We start from the raw sequence: 21377 nt of genomic DNA, 5'->3' as shown, positions 1-21377 counted from the left end.
ACAGTAGCACTTACAGTAGTGTTTACAATAGCGTTTACTGTAGCGCTTACAGTAGCGGTTACAGTAGTGTTTACAATAGCGTTTACATTAGCGCTTACAGTAGCGCTTACAGTAGTGTTTACAGTAGTGCTTACAGTAGCGCTTACAGTAGTGTTTACAATAGCATTTACAGTAGCGCTTATAGTAGCGGTTACAGTAGCGGTTACAGTAGTGTTTACAGTAGTGTTCACTGTAGCGCTTACTGTAGCACTTACTGTAGCACTTACAGTAGTGTTTACAGTAGATGGTTTTGACGTGTTTTGCTGTGTGAATGTCATCATTTCATCAGTCCAATCATTCATACGTTCTTTAACACTAGCAGTGTAGCGTTTAGCCATCGGTGCTAATGCTAATGCACGACAGAGATTCAGCAGGACTTTAACTCTGGGCATGTAGTTATTATAATGGAAGAACATGTGTATGTTAGATAATAGTCCAGATGTTGGTGGTGAGCCCAGCTGTTAATTACTACTAATGTTTAGTCTGCTAACGATGTAGAAGTTCAGGTGCTAACGACAGAAGTTTATCAGCATTATGGTTGAATTAATAATGAAATTATGATGTTTTTATGGTATCTGATCAGATTGATTCAGATCTAAACCTCCGATCTCTGGCATCTCTCCTGATTGAACTGTGATTTCTCTCCTCTTGCCGAGTCTTTGCATGGCTCATGCTGGCTTTCTATATTTCCTCAGCGAATCGCTTGTCGCATGCTGCCGAAATATCACATGCATTCTTATATATTGATGTCATTACATACAGAAATGCACAAAGCCAAACCAAACACTACAACATTATGATGAGTTTGATCCCATTGATCCCTTAATGTGAATGATATTTATGAATATGAGTAATTTGCATCATGCATTCTGAAAAAAGTGAGGATTCTAGAAACAACACCAAGAAGAGATTGAACACAGGGTTTCTGCGGGTCTTGATTTGACCTTTCTCAATGTAAGGCCTTAAAAATGTAAAAATTGGATCATGGCATGACCATATGATTTCTGTGGACAGAACTGCAGAATCCAGTCATAAAAATGTAATTTACTGTATAATGCAGAATATCACGGAATTTGTCAAATGTTGTATGAATAAATCAGAAGTCGGTCAGGACATTTAAAGGGCCAGTTCACCCATTAATGAGGATCCTGTGATCTTTCCTCGCCCTAATGTGAGTAAAGAGTTCACCCAAACACAGAAAACACAATTTGGTCAAAATAAAACAAAATTTGAGAACAAAAATAAAACGTCTATCATAGCCCTGTGTGCTCTAGCACCCTGCAGACAGTTCTGGCTGTTTCCACTAGATGGCGGCAAACACTGGAAAAACAAATTTTTCGAATTTTGTCTGTATCATGTATGCAAATGGATCTAAAGGGAGGAATATGACCTATTTTATGTAATTTCCGCCTATTTTTTCCACTGTATATGGGTATGAGGGGGGTTACATAAAAAGGTCATATTCCTCCATTCAGATTCATTTGAATAAATCTTGCATACATACAGACTAAAAGATCTTTTTTCCAGTGTTTGCTGCCATCTTGTGGAAACAGCCCAAACTGTCTGCAGGGTGCTAGAGCACACAGGTCCTGATTTCACACTTTCAACAATGAATTTATAACCCAAAAAAAAAAAAAAAAGCCTATTTTTTGGGGGGTTATTACAGCTCAAACAACATATACTCACATGTTTATCACTTTTAGCAGTGGTTTATGAAACTTCAGAGGGTTTCCTGTAAAATGACACCAGTATTGTGTATTTAGAGACACTGTGTGTGTGTGTGTATGGGAAGCTTTTACATTTGGGTCGGACAAATCCAGGCGGAAATGTACTTAGAGAACATACTGACAGTTTATTCCTTACATTTCCTTAAAAAAGGTCTTGAATTGACCTTCATAACCCTGCAGAATCTCTGATTAATACGGTTTGTCTCGATGAAGGAATGTGTGGATTGACTAGAATCACATAGTTTATTATTAATCTGCAATATTCAGAAGAGTTTTGATCATTTAATTCAGACTTAATTGATCAAAAGTGAATTTATAATGTTCTCTATTAAATTAAAGATGTTCTTTTGAACTTTATATTCATCAAAGATCCTGAAAAAATCAAATGCATTACAGTTTCCTGTCTTCAACACTGATAATAATCATAGAAACATCAGATCCTCGTATGAGAATGATTAGTGAGGGGTCATGTGACTCTGAAAACTGGAGTAATGATGATTTGATCACAGGAATAAATGACACTTTACTATATATTCACAGAGAGAACAGCTGATTTACATTAGAATAATATTTCATAATTTTTTACAGTATTTTTGATCAAATTAATGCAGCTTTGGTGAGCTGAGAGACTCTTTTGAATCATGTATGTCACTGTATTGTGCATAAGAAAAAAGAGAAAAGATATAAAATGAGTCATAATTATAAGATCAAATGTTGAAAATATGATTTTAAAAGTCCTCATTATTAGATAAAAAGTCAAAATATGATTTTAAAAGTCCTTATTATTAGTTAAAAAGTCAAAATATGATTTTAAAGTCCTCATTATTAGATAAAAAGTCAAAAATATGACATGCCAAGTCATAATTATAAGATAAAATGTTGAAAATATGATTTTAAAAGTCCTCAGTATTAGATAAAAAGTCAAAAATAAAACATGCTAAGTCATAATTATAAGATAAAATGTTGAAAATATGATTTTAAAAGTCCTCATTATTAGATAAAAAGTCAAAATATGATTTTAAAAGTCCTTATTTTTAGTTAAAAAGTCAAAATATGATTTTAAAGTCCTCATTATTAGATAAAAAGTCAAAAATATGACATGCCAAGTCATAATTATAAGATAAAATGTTGAAAATATGATTTTAAAAGTCCTCAGTATTAGATAAAAAGTCAAAAATAAAACATGCTAAGTCATAATTATAAGATAAAATGTTGAAAATATGATTTTAAAAGTCCTCATTATTAGATAATAAGTTTAAAATACGACATGCTGAGTCATAATTATAAGATAAAATGTTGAAAGTATGATTTTAAAAGTCCTCATTATTAGATAAAAAGTTAAAAATACGACATGATGAGTCATTGTGAGATGAACAGCTGAAATTATGACAAAAAATTCTGAGATAAAAATTCAAAATTTTGGATTTAAAGTCAAAATTATGACTTAAAAATCTAAATTATGATTAAAAGTCCTAATTATGATATAAAAAGCTGAAATTAGAATGAGAAAAAAGTCTAAATTATGACCAAAACACACACCTAGACATTTAAGAGATGAAATCATGCTTGTTATCATGACTCTTTTGAATCATGGATGTCACTGTATTGATCATAAGAAAAAATAGAAAAGATATAAAATTAGTCATAATTATTAGATAAAAAGTCAAAAATATGACATGCCAAGTCATAAAATGTTGAAGGTATGATTTCTAATCCTCATTATTAGATAAAAAGTCAGAATATGAATGCCAAGTCATAATTATAAGATAAAATGTTGAAAATATGATTTTAAAGTCCTCATTATTAGAAAATAAGCTAAAAATATGATTTTAAAAGTCCTCATTATTAGATAAAGTCAATAATATGACATGCCAAGTCATAATTATAAGATAAAATGTTGAAAATATGATTTTAAAGTCCTCATTATTAGAAAATAAGCTAAAAATATGATTTTAAAAGTCCTCATTATTAGATAAAAAGTCAAAAATACGACATGTTAAGTCATTGTGAAATGAACAGCTGAAATTTTGACAAAAAATTCTAAATTCTAAGATAAAAATTCAAAATTTTGGATTTAAAGTCAAAATTATTATTATTATTATTATTATTATTATTATGAAATACAAGCTGAAATTAGACTAAGAAAAGTCTAAATTATGACCAAAAGCATGAAATCATGCTTGTTATCATGACTCTTTTGAATCATGTATGTCACTGTATTGTGCATAAGAAAAAAGAGAGAGATTTTAATAAAGAAGCTCATGGCTTTTCTCTTATTATAAATGTTTTAGTCTTTATAGTTAGTGTTAAACTGACCAAACATTCCTAGAGTTCAGACAAACCTGCAATATTAGGTTAATCTTTATCCTGGAAGTGTGTTTTCTGAATCCTCACTCATTTGCATAAATATGTAATGTATATTGATTGCTGTGTGTTTGTAACGGCCGAATGTTTGTTTCCTCCGTAGAGATTTTATGTGGCCACATCTCGGCAGCTTAAGAGACTGGAGTCTGTCAGTAGGTCTCCGATATATTCTCATTTCTCGGAGACCATCACGGGCACGAGCGTGATCCGCGCCTATGGGCGGCACGGGGCCTTCGTTCTCTTGAGCGATATGAAAGTGGATGAGAACCAAAAGAGTTACTACCCGGGTATCGTCTCCAACAGGTAGGTCTGGTTCAGATTAGGGATGCAACAATACAGTTAGTCCACGGTTCAATACATACCTCGGTTTTTAACCACGGTTTTCGGTTCGGTTCTGATGGCTTGTCACATCAGTTTTTTGTTATTCTATTCTTAGGCGACAGGAACAGAAAGAGGTTAAGGAGAAAAAATACTATTTTTTATTGCAATACTCTTTCTTTATTTTACTTAAAATAATTGAAAAACCTTACTTAAACTTAAAACTTTACTTAAAAAAAAACCTTGTACACATTCCTAGTGTATTGTATAATATAATATTATATATATATATATATATATATATATATATATATATATATATATATATATATATATATATATATAAAGGTTTAAGTCATAATTATAAGATAAAATGTTGAAAATATGATTTTAAAGTCCTCATTATTAGATAAAAAGTCAAAAATATGACATGCTAAGTCATAATTATAAGATAAAATGTTGAAAATATGATTTTAAAGTCGTCATAATTAGATAAAAATAAATAAAAAATATGACATGCTGAGTTATAATTATAAGATAAAATGTTGAAAATATGATTTTAAAAGTCCTCATTATTAGATAAAAAGTCAAAAATATGACATGCTAAGTCATAATTATAAGATAAAATGTTGAAAATATGATTTTAAAGTCCTCATAATTAGATAAAAAAATAAAAAATATGACATGCTGAGTTAGAATTATAAGATAAAATGTTGAAAATATGATTTTAAAAGTCCTCATTATTAGATAAAAAGTCAAAAATATGACATGCTAAGTCATTATAAGATAAAATGTGGAAAATATGATTTTAAAGTCCTTATTATTAGATTAAAAGTAAAAAAAATGACATGTTAAGTCATAATTATAAGATAAAATGTTGAAAATATGATTTTAAAGTCCTCATTATTAGATAAAAAGTCAAAAATATGACATGCTAAGTCATAATTATAAGATAAAATGTTGAAAATATGATTTTAAAAGTCCTCATTATTAGATAAAACGTCAAAAATATGACATGCTAAGTCATAATTATAAGATAAAATGTTGAAAATATGATTTTAAAGTCCTTATAATTAGATAAAAAAATCAAAAATATGACATGCTGAGTTATAATTATAAGATAAAATGTTGAAAATATGATTTTAAAAGTCCTCATTATTAGATAAAAAGTCAAAAATATGACATGCTAAGTCATAATTATAAGATAAAATGTTGAAAATATGATTTTAAAGTCCTTATAATTAGATAAAAAAATAAAAAATATGACATGCTGAGTTATAATTATAAGATAAAATGTTGAAAATATGATTTTAAAAGTCCTCATTATTAGATAAAAAGTCAAAAATATGACATGCTAAGTCATAATTATAAGATAAAATGTTGAAAATATGATTTTAAAGTCCTCATAATTAGATTAAAAAAATCAAAAATATGACATGCTGAGTTATAATTATAAGATAAAATGTTGAAAATATGATTTTAAAAGTCCTCATTATTAGATAAAAAGTCAAAAATATGACATGCTAAGTCATAATTATAAGATAAAATGTGGAAAATATGATTTTAAAGTCCTTATTATTAGATTAAAAGTAAAAAAAATGACATGTTAAGTCATAATTATAAGATAAAATGTTGAAAATATGATTTTAAAGTCCTCATAATTAGATAAAAAAATAAAAAATATGACATGCTGAGTTAGAATTATAAGATAAAATGTTGAAAATATGATTTTAAAAGTCCTCATTATTAGATAAAAAGTCAAAAATATGACATGCTAAGTCATTATAAGATAAAATGTGGAAAATATGATTTTAAAGTCCTTATTATTAGATTAAAAGTAAAAAAAATGACATGTTAAGTCATAATTATAAGATAAAATGTTGAAAATATGATTTTAAAGTCCTCATTATTAGATAAAAAGTCAAAAATATGACATGCTAAGTCATAATTATAAGATAAAATGTTGAAAATATGATTTTAAAAGTCCTCATTATTAGATAAAACGTCAAAAATATGACATGCTAAGTCATAATTATAAGATAAAATGTTGAAAATATGATTTTAAAGTCCTTATAATTAGATAAAAAAATCAAAAATATGACATGCTGAGTTATAATTATAAGATAAAATGTTGAAAATATGATTTTAAAAGTCCTCATTATTAGATAAAAAGTCAAAAATATGACATGCTAAGTCATAATTATAAGATAAAATGTTGAAAATATGATTTTAAAGTCCTTATAATTAGATAAAAAAATAAAAAATATGACATGCTGAGTTATAATTATAAGATAAAATGTTGAAAATATGATTTTAAAAGTCCTCATTATTAGATAAAAAGTCAAAAATATGACATGCTAAGTCATAATTATAAGATAAAATGTTGAAAATATGATTTTAAAGTCCTCATAATTAGATTAAAAAAATCAAAAATATGACATGCTGAGTTATAATTATAAGATAAAATGTTGAAAATATGATTTTAAAAGTCCTCATTATTAGATAAAAAGTCAAAAATATGACATGCTAAGTCATAATTATAAGATAAAATGTGGAAAATATGATTTTAAAGTCCTTATTATTAGATTAAAAGTAAAAAAAATGACATGTTAAGTCATAATTATAAGATAAAATGTTGAAAATATGATTTTAAAGTCCTCATTATTAGATAAAAAGTCAAAAATATGACATGCTAAGTCATAATTATAAGATAAAATGTTGAAAATATGATTTTAATATATATATAAAGATTTACACTGGCAGCTCAGAGCAGTACAGCAGCATTAAAGTATGAAATTGAATGAATAAATGTAAAAATAAAACACTACATAGACTTCACTATAAAATATACATTGATTCTGATTAAAGCTTCTGTATTAGTTCTTCAGTCAAGAGCAGTGAGTGATTTTCTCTTTGTCTTTTGTTGTTATATTAACAATAAAGGGATAGTTCACTCACAAATGAAAATTCTGTCATCGAGAAATGAATACAGGTTTGGAACAACATTAGAGTGAGTAAATAATGACATCATTTTAGAGGTGAACTGTCCCTAAACAGCGTGTTCACTATAGGCTGCGCCGCTGTCAATTAAAGACCTGCGTCCATCTAATATACAGACACACACCGATTTTACTTTCACTTTAGACATAACCGACTGTGTTTATGTGAACCTTGTGTGTATTTGACAGTATTAGCGCAGTAAGACGACTACTTAGTCCAGTAATCACGTGTTTGACAGGTGTTTAGTGCGCGTGCTTGGAAAAGCGCATGTTAAAACCGCGCACGTGAATGAGCCGGCAAGGCTTTAAAACGCATGCAAATAATGAGCTTTGGTGATTGTGAATAACTCTAGTGTTCCGTGAGTATAACTCTACCATTATCGTGTGATGTGAATGTATGTTGCGTTGTTCAGTATTGGGATGGAGGCAAATGATAGAATTTGTAGAAAAATTATTAATTAAATGCAAAACCGAAAAAAACGCAATTCACAAGCGCGTATTGAACCGTGAATGACGTACCGAGCGGTTCAATATTATATTGAGAATTGTGGCATCCCTAAAGAGTAGTATAAAATAAGGATGCGCCAACACCGATAACCGATAATTCTTTATATTTGAAAGCCGATAACTGATATATCGGCTGATAAATCTAAATCCAAATTTTTATATCACTTTCGAGAGCCTGATTACAAAAACAAAAGCCTCACCATGTAATTCCAAACACACAATTATGATGTTTTAATTATGATTGTATGTAGGCGATATGACAGACTCGCTCATGTTAACTGTATTTTCGGATGCATGCAGTCTTTCCCAGCGTCTTCCATTCTTCCATCGGCTGCTTGTGTGTGTGTGTGTGTGTGTGTGTGTGTGAGCGGCGTAACGCTGTTGTGTTTGGATGCTGGCAGGTGGCTGGGCGTCCGCATCGAGTTCATCGGGAACTGCATCGTGCTGTTCGCTGCTCTGTTCGCCGCGGTCGGGAAGGACAAGCTCAGCCCGGGCCTGGTCGGCCTGTCGGTGTCCTACGCCCTGCAGGTACATCACACTCATTATGGGCTATAGACACACATCTTTGGATACACTATATTCCCAGAAGTATTGGACCCCCCCTTCAGGTGTTCACTCCCTTCATGAGAGAATGGGCCGCTCTCAGGAGCTCAGAGAACTCAAGCTGTGATCGGTGGACACCTGTGCAATAAGTCCAAATATTAAACTAAATATTCCACGCTCAACTGTTAGTGGGATTATAACAAAGTGGAAACGATTGGGAACAACAGCAACATCACAGAGCGGGGTCAGCGCATGCTGAGGGTCACAGAGCGGGGTCAGCACATGCTGAGGGTCACAGAGCGGGGTCAGCACATGCTGAGGGTCACAGAGCAGGGTCAGCGCATGCTGAGGGTCACAGAGCGGGGTCAGCACATGCTGAGGGTCACAGAAGTCGCCAAGAGCTCCAGACCTCCAAACTTCTGTGTCCTTCAGATGAGCTCAAGAACAGTGTGTAGAGCTTCATGGAATGGGTTTCCATGGCCGAGCCGCTAATCCAAGCCTTACATCACCAAGTGCAATGCAAAGCGAGGGATGCAGTGGGGTAAAGTGCGCCGCCACTGGACTCTAGAGCAGTGGAGACGTGTTCTCTGAGTGACCAATCACGCTTCTCTCTGGCAATCCCATGGACGAGTCTGGGTTTGGCGGTCGCCGGGAGAACGGGACTTGCCTGACTGCATTGTGCCATGTGTAAAGTTTGGTGGAGGGGGGGATTATGGGGTGGGGGTTGGCCCCTTAGTTCCAGTGAAAGGAACTCTTAGAGGGATAGCTCACCCAAAAATGAAAATTAGCCCATGATTTACTCTCCCTCAAGTCATCCGAGGTGTGTATGACATTCTTCTTTTAGACGAATAAAATCTGAGTTATATTAAAAATGTTCTAGCTAATCCAAGCTTTATAATAGCAGTAATAGTTGCTCTGTTTTTGAAGTCCATAAAAAGTGCATCTGTCCATCATATAACTGCTCCACGCGGCTCTGGGGTGTTAATAAAGGCCTTCTGAAGCGAATCAATGGGTTTGTGTAAGAAAAATATCCATATTTAAAACTTTATCAAGTAAACTTTCGGCCGACCGCCTTCCGTGGAAAAGTGTTGAATGTTGAAAGTGAAACTCAAGATGCGTTCGTGACGTCATGACGAGCGGACCTGGTCGTGTTAGTCTTTCAATTGGCAGGGGAACTTTCAACACTTTTTCCTCAAATTGAACACGGAAGGCGGTCGGACGAAAGTTTACTTAATAAAGTTTTAAATATGGATATTTTTCTTACTCAAACGCATCGATTCGCTTTAGAAGGCCTTTATTAACACCCCAGAGCCGCGTGGAACAGTTATATGACGGACAGATGCACTTTTTATGGACTTCAAAAACAGAGCAACTATGAATCCAATTCTAATGCTTGGATTAGCCTGGACTTTTGTAATATAACCAGGGCTCCAGACTGCGACTAAAACGGTCGCATTTGCGGCCAAAAATATTAATTTGCAAGTGATATTTTTGCTGAGATCGCCATTGGCGACCAGTCTTGTTGTGTGTTGACGTAATAAAATGAGACGACGCGCAGCAAAGTTACAGAGGAAAAAACCTTGCTGAGTCGGAGCGCCAAAATACGCGTCAGAAACGGATGTCAAAAAGGAAAATATCATGCTTTTTCAAAGCCCTCATCTCTATCAAGCAACAACACTGACGGCTGTGCCAGCATGAGAGAGATAGAGAGACAGAGACGTGTCAATGAATGAATATCCAGTCCTCTACTCTACTTGTAAAAGTGCAGGAAGGCTGTGTGGACGCCAACTAATCAGTAACAATTCTCGTTTTTAATTGATACTGATACTTATTCTCAATATATTTTACTCTTATTAAACTTTTCTGTTACTGCCTTAACTTCACAGGAATACGCTAAACGTTCCACCGCCCTGCCCGACGGCTATTTTAAATAGTGAATAAAATTCCTTTCTTGCTTTGCATTGTTGACTCTCTTAACTTGTTGTCTGAAGGAAAAATAAGATCAGGGATGTTTTTGATCATGCTTATCTGTCCGCAGTGAAGTTTAGCCGATGTATGTGTGTGTGCGTGGATATTTTTGAGTGTGTTTGTGATGAGCGGATCATAACATTGTAAATAATTACGGGTGGATGAGAGATAAATAATTAATGTGTTGATATTATTAAAGACACGGAACTCTCATTTCACTGTAAAACGCAACGAACGTGCATCACTCTTTCACTTTCAGAACCAGCATCTCTTCAGGGAAATCAAATCAGGGATAAGATAAGCCCAGAGCGCCTCCTAGTGGACAGTATATAAAACACAAAGGAAAAACCCTACATGAGATATTGCTTAAAAATGTAACAGTTTTACCTAAAAAATATACACTAACTTAATAGAAATGATTCTGATAAGAATTGTCCAACATAGTGATTGGAAATATCAACATGTTTAAAACTTTTTTCTTCAGTTACCAAATTAACAAAAGGAAGGAAATAAAGTAAAGTAAAATGTGGGAGCGTTTTAGTGAAGTAGTTTAACAAGACAAATCAAGTGTTGGCTAGCCTATGTGATGTGTGACAGCTGTGAAGCGCTCTATGTATATGACAATAAATGAATAAAGCCTATAGTGGAGAAAACTGCCAAAATCGCTCTGTGTGTGTGTGTTAAATGTTAAGAGGCGCATAGATTTAAGTTGTTTCAGTTGTACACAGGCAAAAAAGACATGTTTTACTTAACCTGTTGTCTTAATGAGAAATAATGGAAGAAGCCAAAAATGAAATTCAGCACTGCCCATATAATTGCACATGAAAAATTAAAATGCGTTTATTCTTTTGTGGCACTTGAAAAAATTATTTGGTGCCTAAGTTTTTCCCTTATAGGAGCCAATGGCTCCTTAATTGATATTTTTGTCTGGAGCCCTGTATAACTCCGATTTTATTCGTCTGAAAGGGGAAAGCCTTCACAGGAGAGCTGAAGCTGTTAGAGCGACTCCATATTAAACCCTACAGATTAAGAATGGGATGGCGTTAAAGTTACAATATAATGCTATAAGCACTTGTGTTCTGTAATAACACCTGTTTCCGCTGCTGAATAGGTCACTATGTCCCTAAACTGGATGGTGAGGATGACCTCTGACCTGGAGAGCAACATAGTAGCAGTGGAAAGAGTGAAGGAGTATTCAGAAACTCAGACGGAGGTACAGTACAGCAAACACATGCTCATCATTCATATGATCATATCTCTCAGGAATAAACGATGATGATGATGTTAAACGTGTACAGTTAGCAAATCAGCATCTGGTTAGAGAAACCTTTGTGTGGGCGGTAATTAATGCCACAAACCTCATGATTGATTAAATACTCTCCTCCCATAAACACTGCGTCTACAGGGAAGCTCCTACAGATACATATGCAATAACATCAGCCGCAAATATCGAATTAATCGCAAATTAATCAGACATAAAATTACCCAAAAGATAATTTACAGTCATTATTGTGTTAAATTAGAAAAGCATCAAATAGACGTTACAAAAAGTAGCTTTAGAGGAAAAATATCTTATTTGTTAAACAATAATAAGTTAAATATAACATTTTAATTATTATAAATTATTAATTAAGATTAAATACCATCAAATCTAATTAAAAAAGAACATGTAACAACATTAATATATTATACAATTATATTTTACTATTATATTTAATAATATATACATTTTTTAAAACAGTTTTTTTAATTATTATTTTTTTATCAATGTATCATGCTTGAAAAAAATTATATATTTATAGAGAGAGAGAGAGAATAAAATATAATAATATATTAACATTATATATTAAATAATTGTTTTGAACACTAAGGATTTTAAAATTATTTAAAATGTTTACTGATAATTAATATATTTATATTATAATATATGTATATTTATATATATTCAATATTTAAATGTATATATGTTATGTATTTTAGAGGAAAAATATCTATATATAAAATATTTTTGGTAAATATAAAATAATTTTGAGCATTTTTATTTAAGTATATATATAATTTACTTTTATTTGGGCATATCTATTTAATTTATTTCTGAAATTAGAAATTAGTAAAAAATAATAATAATATAATTTTTTTAATTTGAACTTTTTTCCCCTTTTAAATTTATTTTAATAACTTTTTTATGATTTAAATTTGTAGCCTACAGTTCTTAACAGACATGGAAGTGTGACAAATGCACATGGGCTATATGAATTCTCTAATGTGGATACATGCATATTTTGTAGACATCACTGTACAACACATGTCCTTATTAGGAGAAAATATATGCCGTTTTAACGAAAAAAAATATGTCATTAAAACGACATAACATCTCATTATTACGACATAATTGAGTGAAAAAAATATGTATGTGGCAGCAAGGCGTCACCGTAAAAAATATATAGAATATATTATAAAATAATATTTTACTATTATATTTAATATATACATTTTTTATTATTATTTTTTTTTTATCAATGTATCATGCTAGAAATAAATTATATAAAAAATATATATATATATATTGAGAGAGACAGAGAGAGAGAAAGAGAATAAAATATAATATTATATCAACATTGTATATTATATAATTGTAATTAAATAATTGTTTTGAACACTAAGGATTTTAAAATTATTTAAAATCTTTACTGATAATTATAATATATGTATATTTATATATATTCAATATTTAAATGTATATATGTTATGTATTTTAGAGGAAAAATATCTATATATAAAATATTTTTGGTAAATATAAAATAATTTTGAGCATTTTTATTTAAGTTTATGTATAATTTACTTTTATTTGGGCATATCTATTTAATTTATTTCTGAGATTAGAAATTAGTAAAAAATAATAATAATATATATTTTTTAATTTGAACTTTTTCCCCCTTTTTAATTTTTTTAATTACTTTTTTAAGATTTAAAATTCAATAAAAAAATGTATTACATTTTTTAAAAACTTTAAATGTTAAGACTTTTTTAAAATTGTATAATTAAGTTAAATCGTCAGCCCTAATGTTTGGATATTTGTACTGGAAAACGGGACGGATGGAGATTTTTTTGTAGCCTGGCTCCGCCCTCCTCCATACTTCTGCTAAATTTTCATTTTCCTTCAGTTCTCCGTCTGAGACTCCGGTATGTTCTCTGGTTTTCTCCGGATGTTGATGTCGTGCACTAGTTTGAGATGACATACATCACGACCAAACGTTAGCGACAGTGTTGGGGAAAGTTACTTTGAAAAGTAATGCATTACAATATTGCGTAACTCCCTTAAAAAGTAACTAATTGAGGTACTTAGTTACTTTTTAAGAAAAGTAATGCATTACGTTACTTTTGCGTTACTTTTTCTCACCTGGGCTGGGCTTGTTTTTGTTTTTTTTATAGCAAAAAAGTTATATTTTTGTGCAGCGGTAAAGACCTCTTCATACCAAAAATGTAAATAATAAGTAGAAATGCAGATTCCCTCATGAACACTAGAGGGCGCAGCTCTGGATAATGGAGAATAGATGCAGGAGAAAAAAGTTTTACCAATAAAAACAAAAAAAATCTAGTCATTTTCATCATCAAAGCTCAGCAGCAAGACATTGGTCAATTAAATATAAAGGTAGATTATGCATAAAAACAGTTGTTTTATGTAACATTTAATTATTGGAGGTTTGCATAGTATTCTGATTTTGCATTTGACTGATTTTATTCATTTTGAGGAGAACAGAATCTTTATTGTGCAAGTGAGATAAATAAATGCTCACATTTAGTCTAGAACTACAATAACCATCATGTTCACACACACACACACACACACACACACACACACACGCCTCTGCACTTATTTTTCTCCACATGAGGGCAGGAGAGCTGTCAGTCAAATTAATGTGAAAAAGTAACTCAGATATTTTGTTGTAAATTTGAAAAGTAATGCGTTACTTTACTAGTTACTTGGAAAAAGTCATATTATTACGTAACTCAAGTTACTTGTAATGCGTTTCCCCAACACTGGTTAGCGATTGGTTATGGCAGATCCAATCATTTTCGACTTCAACAGAGTTGAATGTTAAACTGGACTCTTGATTCGCAGGCTCCATGGGTCGTGCAGGACAAGCGTCCGCCGCCGGACTGGCCTCCCGAGGGGAACGTGGAGTTTTTGGACTACAGCGTGAGATACCGCGAGGGACTGGACCTGGTGCTGAAGAACGTCTCTCTCAAGGTCAAAGGAGGAGAGAAGGTCAGGAGCGTTTCATCTGTTTTACACCACCAACATGTAGAAAACAATAATACAGCCTGTCCATAACTTTAAAGGGTTAGTTCACCCAAAACTGTAAATTCTGTCATTAATGACTGAGCCTCATGTGGTTGGACACCCGTCAGACCTCCGTTCATCTTCAGACACAAATGAAGATATTTTAGTGTAAATCTGATGCTCTGAAAGGCCTCCATTGGCTCAACTTTACACTCTCAAGACCCTTAAAAGACACTAAAGACTAAAGTTACAAAGTCCATCTCACTACAGCGGCTCTACAATAACTTTATGAAGACGAGAATAGTTTCTGTGCGCAAAAAACCCTAAATAACGACTTGTATAGTGATGACGATTTCAAAACACGACATCATGAAGCTTCGAAGCGTTATGAATCAGTGAGTCGATTCATGATTCGGATCGCGTGTCAAACTGCTGAAATTTGGCGATCCGAATCATGAATCGACTCACTGATTCATAACGCTCTGAGCTTCATGATGCCGTGTTTTGAAATCGTCATCACTATATAAGTCGTTATTTAGGGTTTTTTTGAGTCAATGGAGGCCTTTCAGAGCATCAGATTTACACTAAAATATCTTCATTTGTGTCTGAAGATGAACGGAGGTCTGACGGGTGTCCAACCACATGAGGCTCAGTCATTAATCACACAATTTACATTTTTGGGTGAACTAACCCTTTAAGGGCCTGGAATACACACACACAAACATTGATTGGACCCGGGGAGTTTGTGCTTGAAATTTAAAAAAACTTCCCATAGGAATGATGGAAAGCTTCAGTACTCAGAGAAAAACATCAACATGCTCAAAATTAAACTAAACTTATGATTTTATAATATCTGAATGTGTCTGTGAATGCATTCTGAAGAGATGAACTGACTTTAGGACCCAGCGGAACGGCTCATCGGGCTCCATATAGAGCTATAAGAGTTATGAAATATCATCTTATATTATGATTAATATTCCACAAGGGGTCGGCAGAGACACTCAATGTGAGATATTCTGAGCTGAATTAACAGAGTTATGCATTTTTGTTTAATAAAAAACATGTAACAACATTCATATATGTGCTAAGATAATTTATTATAAAATAATATTTTACTATATATATTTAATTAATTATATATATATATATATATATATATATATATATATATATATATATATATATATATATATATATATATATATATATATATATATATATATATATATATATATATAGTTCAATAGTTCAATTTAAAAAGTTCAATATATATATATATATCAATTTTTTCAATTTTTGTACACAGTAAGGATTTAAAATAATTTTTTTATCGTCATCAATTATAAATATAATAAAATAAAATATTATATTATAAATATATAAACATAATAAATATATATATATATATATATATATATATATATATATATATATATATATATATATATATATATATATATATATATATATATATATATATATATATAAAGTCATTATTGTGTTAGATGAGAAAAGCATCAAATAGTAGCTTTAGAGGAAAAATATCTTATTTATTAAATAATAATAAGTTAAATATAACATTTTAATTATTACAAATTATTAATTAAAACTATCAGCACAATTTCCTGCAATTTATGCAAATTGATTAAAAAAGAACATGTAACAACATTAATATATCTGCTAAAGTAATATATTATAAAAAATAATATTTTACTATAATATTTAATAATATATAATGTATACATTTTAAAAATGTTTAAAAAAAATGTAATTCTTAAATTTTTTATCAATGTATCATGCTAGAAATAAATTATATACATATATATAGTAAAATATTATATTATATTAACATTATATAATATATAATTGTAATGAAATAATTGTTTTGAACACTAAGGATTTTAAAATTATTTAAAATCTTTACTGATAATGAATCTTTTTATTAATATAATAAAAATATTTATTAATATATTAAATATTTAAATGTATATATGTTATGTATATAACATAAATCTTTTTTTTGGTAAAGTTTAGTTTGAATTTTGAGCATTTTTATTAATTATTTGAGCATATATATTTAATTTATTTCTGACATTAGAAATTAGTAAAAAAGTAATAATATAATTTAGTATAATAATATAATAAATCTGATAAAATGTATCATCATCAATTATAAATATATATATATATATAACATTTTAATGTAAACGTTTTACAATTAATTAATAATTATTAAAACAAAATTTACTTACAAATTTTATTTTTTTCATTTTACTATTTGATTTTGAATTTAAGTTGAAAGAATGTGACAAATTTACTTACATTATATTATTTATTGATCAAATCTAGTCATTTAAAGGTACAAAATAATTAAAAAACTCAAAAAAAAAATGCATTAAAAAAAAGTAAAAATATAAAAAATGGAATGATATCAGCTCGGGGTGACTTTGACAGATGTGTTAGAGAGAAGGTCAGGATCACACACACTGTATACAGAGGAGCAGATGGACTATGCTCAATATTCATTTACTGTGACAGTCGAGCTGAAGCTCAAGGACTGATAGTCCAGATGTGAGTTTCTGAGAGCTAACCCGTGAACTAACGCAGCTGATTCCTGCAGATCGGCATTGTGGGAAGGACGGGAGCGGGGAAGTCCTCCATGACTCTGTGTCTGTTCCGTCTGCTGGAGGCGGCCGGCGGAGAGATCGTCATCGACCAGGTGAAGATCTCCGAGATCGGCCTTCATGACCTGCGCTCCAAGCTCACCATCATCCCTCAGGTCAGTCTCTCCTCCTCCTCCTCCTCCTTCTCCTCCTCCTCCTCCTCCTCCTCCTCCTTCTCCTCCTCCTCTTCCACCTCCTCTTCCTCCTCCTCCTCCTCCTCCACTTCCACCTCCTCCTCCTCCTCCTCCTCTTCCTCCTCCTCCTCCTCCTCCACCTCCTCTTCCTCCTCTTTCTCCTCCTCCTCCTCCTCCACTTCCACCTCCTCCTCCTCCTCTTCCTCCTCCTCCTCCTCCTCTTCCACCTCCTACTCTTCCTCCTCCTTCTCCTCCTCCTCTTCCACCTCCTACTCCTCCTCCTCCTACTCCTCCTCCTCCTCCTTCTCCACCTCCTCCTCTTCCTCCTCCTCTTCCACCTCTTTCTCCTCCTCCTCCTTCTCCTCCTCCTCTTCCTCCTCCTCCTCCTCCTCTTCCTTCTCCTCCTCTTCCACCTCCTCCTTCTCCTCCTCCTCCTCCTCCTCCTCCTCTTCCTCCTCCTCCTCCTCCTCCTCCTCCTCCTCCTCCTCCTCCTCCTCTGCGGAGCATGTGTTAGAGTTTAAGCACAGCTGGAGGAGGCGTTCGCTGTGATGGCTCAGCAGAAAAAGCTCATTTCCTCATCTGGAGATTGGCAGGCGATCAGGCCAGAGCTCTAACTGAGGCTAATGGCTGCTCGTTTGGGTCCAGATCATTAACACTGCTAATGTTCTCTCCAGTAAAACCTGCTCTTAACCTCAGCTCACCTTTAACACACACTCACTGATGCTGCTGTGATGTGTGTGTGGTGTGTGTGTGTGTGATGTGTGTTCCACACAGCAGCTTCACTGTGACGATTGAAAACATGTCAATTCATATTATATTTTATTATACATCATTATTTCTGGCATGCTATATAGATTTTTTTTTTTAATCCTTGTTTAAATGTGAAAAAATATTTATACATAATTAAATATTATCATATTATTAAATGTATATGGTAATATACTAGTAATATATTATTTTATAATATATAATACATTGACAAAAAAGTGTTAATCTTAAAAGCCATAACCGTGCAGCCGACGAGCTCTCACGGTCTCAGCCACTTCCTGGAGCATGGCGACTCCATCCCCAGACGGTCCAGCTGATTTGGGAACAGTTCGGCGACGCACAGGTAGATCTGTTTGCCTCCCACGACTCTTCCCATTGCAGCCTGTTCTATTCCCTGACCGAGGGCACGCTCGGCACGGATGCACTGGCACACAGCTGGCCGCGGGGCCTACACTTATATGCGTTCCCCCCAGTGAGCCTTCTCGCACGAGTACTGTGCAAGATCAGGGAGGACAAGGAGCAGGTCATGTTGGTCGCCCCGTATTGGCACGGCCAGACCTGGTTCCCCGATCTCTTACTCCTCGTGACAGCCCCTCCCTGGCCTATCCCTCTGAGACCGGACCTCCTCTCTCAGAGATGGGGCACCCTATGGCACCCGCGTCCCGATCTTTGGAACCTCCACGTGTGGCTCCTGGACGGGACGCGGCAGGTTTAGTGCCCTACAACCTACGGTGGTGGCTACCATCACTTCCGCTAGGGCAGAGTCCACTCGGCATGCCTATGTGTTGAAGTGGAACCTCTTCATCATCCGGTGTTCTTCCGGCCAAGAAGACCCCTGGAAATGCCCGATCGGGTCCGTGCTCTCGTTCCTCCAGAGGGGCTGGAGCGAAGGCTGTCTCCCTCCACCCTTAAAGTGTATGTGGCCACAATATCTGCCCACCACGATCTCTTGGAGAACAAGAAGGTAAGTCAGCACGACCTGGTCATCCGGTTCCTGAGGGGGGCGAGGAGACTGAATCCTCCTTGCTCTCCTCTCGATCCCTCTTGGGACCTCTCAGTAGTCTTAGATGCTCTGCAGAGGCCTCCCTTTGAGCCTTTGCGGTCAGTAGATCTTAAGTTCTTGTCTATGATGACAGCGCTCCTGACCGCATTGGCCTCCATCAAGAGGGTCGGGGACCTGCAAGCATTTTCGGTTGACGAAGCGTGCCTGGAGTTCGGGCCGGCTAACTCTCACATGATCCTGAGACCCCGGCCTGGATATGTGCCCAAGGTTCCCACCACTCCGTTCAGAGATCAGGTGGTGAACCTGCAAGCGCTGCCCGTGGAGGAGGCAGACCCAGCCTTGGCATAGCTCTGTCCAGTACGCGCTCTCCGCGCTTACGTAGACATGACGCAGTGCTTCAGGACCTCAGACCAGCTCTTTGTCTGTTATGGTGGAGAGCGGAAGGGAAGTGCTCTCTCAAAGCAGAGGTTGTCTCACTGGATAGTGGACACCATTGTTTTGCCTTACCAGCAGCAAGGTCGACCATGTCCCCTTGGGGTTAGGGCTCACTCCACCCAGAGTGTGGCCTCCTCTTGGGCTTTAGCGCAAGAGCTACATCTGCAGAGCTGCAGGCTGGGCGACACCTAATACATTCGCCAGATTCTACAAGCCAGTGTCCGACTATGTACTCGCCTCTACTAGTGGCCGGTTATGGACTAGGCTCTGGTGTCTTCGCTTGCTCGCAATTCCACTCCACGGACTGGATACGTGCGATTATTCTCCTCAGGTGAGCTTCCAGAAAGCTCTGAGTTCCTCCAGCACTGTCGACGCTGACACCAGTAAGTCTGCCCTTTCGAGCTCAGACCCTCGTGTCCGGCCAGGTGCCCGTGTGCATGGTTCCCCTCCGGCGACCCCACATGTGTATTTCCACCGTAAGCCTCCGCAGTGAGCGGGTGTCTTACCCTTGGCAAGTCCCTGCCACTCCTGGGGTTAAAAATCCACCTTCGGCTGGTACCCTAGAGTTTCCCATATGCAGCCCTCAGCGGTCATATGTGTACTCTTAAGTCCTCCCTACGGGTAGGCATCTTGGCATTTCCTCTCTGGAATATGCTTCCCAGTGTACCTTGGTATTCCTGTGATAAGTGGAGTCCTTCGTCCGTACTAGTCTTACGACAGGGCACTCACACTTACGCAGGGCACTGGAAGACAGCTGAGTGGTGGGATTATATTGGGACCCCCCATTCGTTAGTCACGAACGTTACGTCGTAGTGACTGAACGAAAGGGAACGTCTCGGTTACGGATGTAACCCTCGTTCCCTGAGGAGGGAACGGAGACGAAACGTCCCTTTGCCACATCAGCTGTGCTGCTGGATCAGCCGGAGTTCAGTCTTGGCTCCGCAGCAGATACATAATGCGATATTGCCACGTACTTCCTATTTATACCCACGCTGTGGGGCGGAGTTACGCATGCAAATTCCGCATGCCCCATGGCATTGGCACTGCCATTGGGCGTTTTCTAAGATCTCGAAGATGATAGGCTTCTAAGCAAAACCCCCATTCGTTCGTCACTAACGTTACGTCTCTGTTCCCTCCTCAGGGAACGAGGGTTACATCCGTAACCGAGACGTTTTCATTGGTTCATTATTCATACATGTAGTGTTTCTGCTGATATAAGTGTGTGTGTGTGTGTGTGTGTGTGTGTGTAGGAACCTGTTCTTTTCTCCGGGACTCTGCGGATGAACCTCGACCCCTTTGATAAATACAGTGATGAGGAGCTGTGGAAGGCTCTGGAACAGTCTCATCTGAAGAAGTTTGTGAGCAACCAGACGGCAAAACTGGACCTGGAGTGCTCGGAAGGAGGAGAAAACCTCAGGTACATAAATCATACAGCAATACTTCATTACATCATCATCATTATCATCAGAACATCTGCAATCCAGAACTGCCATTCTAACAGAACGATAATGATTTGAAACCAAAGCTGCGTTTCTCTGATCATAACTCCAGTAAACAGTGAAATATTCCTCCAGTGTAGAGCAGCTGTTCTCTGTGTGAGTGTGTGTGTGTGTGTGTGTGTGTG

The 21377-nt window shown here is 34.9% G+C and overlaps 1 protein-coding gene across 3 annotated transcripts in view; it reads left to right on the top strand.

The window, feature by feature from the left end:
• abcc3 (ATP-binding cassette, sub-family C (CFTR/MRP), member 3) overlaps positions 1-21377 on the top strand; it is a 118735-nt gene that overhangs the window by 92359 nt on the left and 4999 nt on the right. For all 3 annotated transcript variants that reach the window (XM_079801699.1, XM_079801700.1, XM_079801698.1), the window contains 6 exons: positions 4234-4433; positions 8356-8482; positions 11577-11678; positions 14589-14735; positions 17371-17529; positions 21004-21170. In XM_079801699.1, the coding sequence (XP_079657825.1) occupies positions 4234-4433; positions 8356-8482; positions 11577-11678; positions 14589-14735; positions 17371-17529; positions 21004-21170 (902 nt within the window). The remainder of the gene's footprint in view (positions 1-4233; positions 4434-8355; positions 8483-11576; positions 11679-14588; positions 14736-17370; positions 17530-21003; positions 21171-21377) is intronic.

Source organism: Gobio gobio, assembly GCF_949357685.1.
Source record: "Gobio gobio genome assembly, chromosome: 20".
Taxonomy (NCBI): Eukaryota; Metazoa; Chordata; class Actinopteri; order Cypriniformes; family Gobionidae; genus Gobio; species Gobio gobio.
This window is presented reverse-complemented; position numbering and strand designations above follow the sequence as displayed.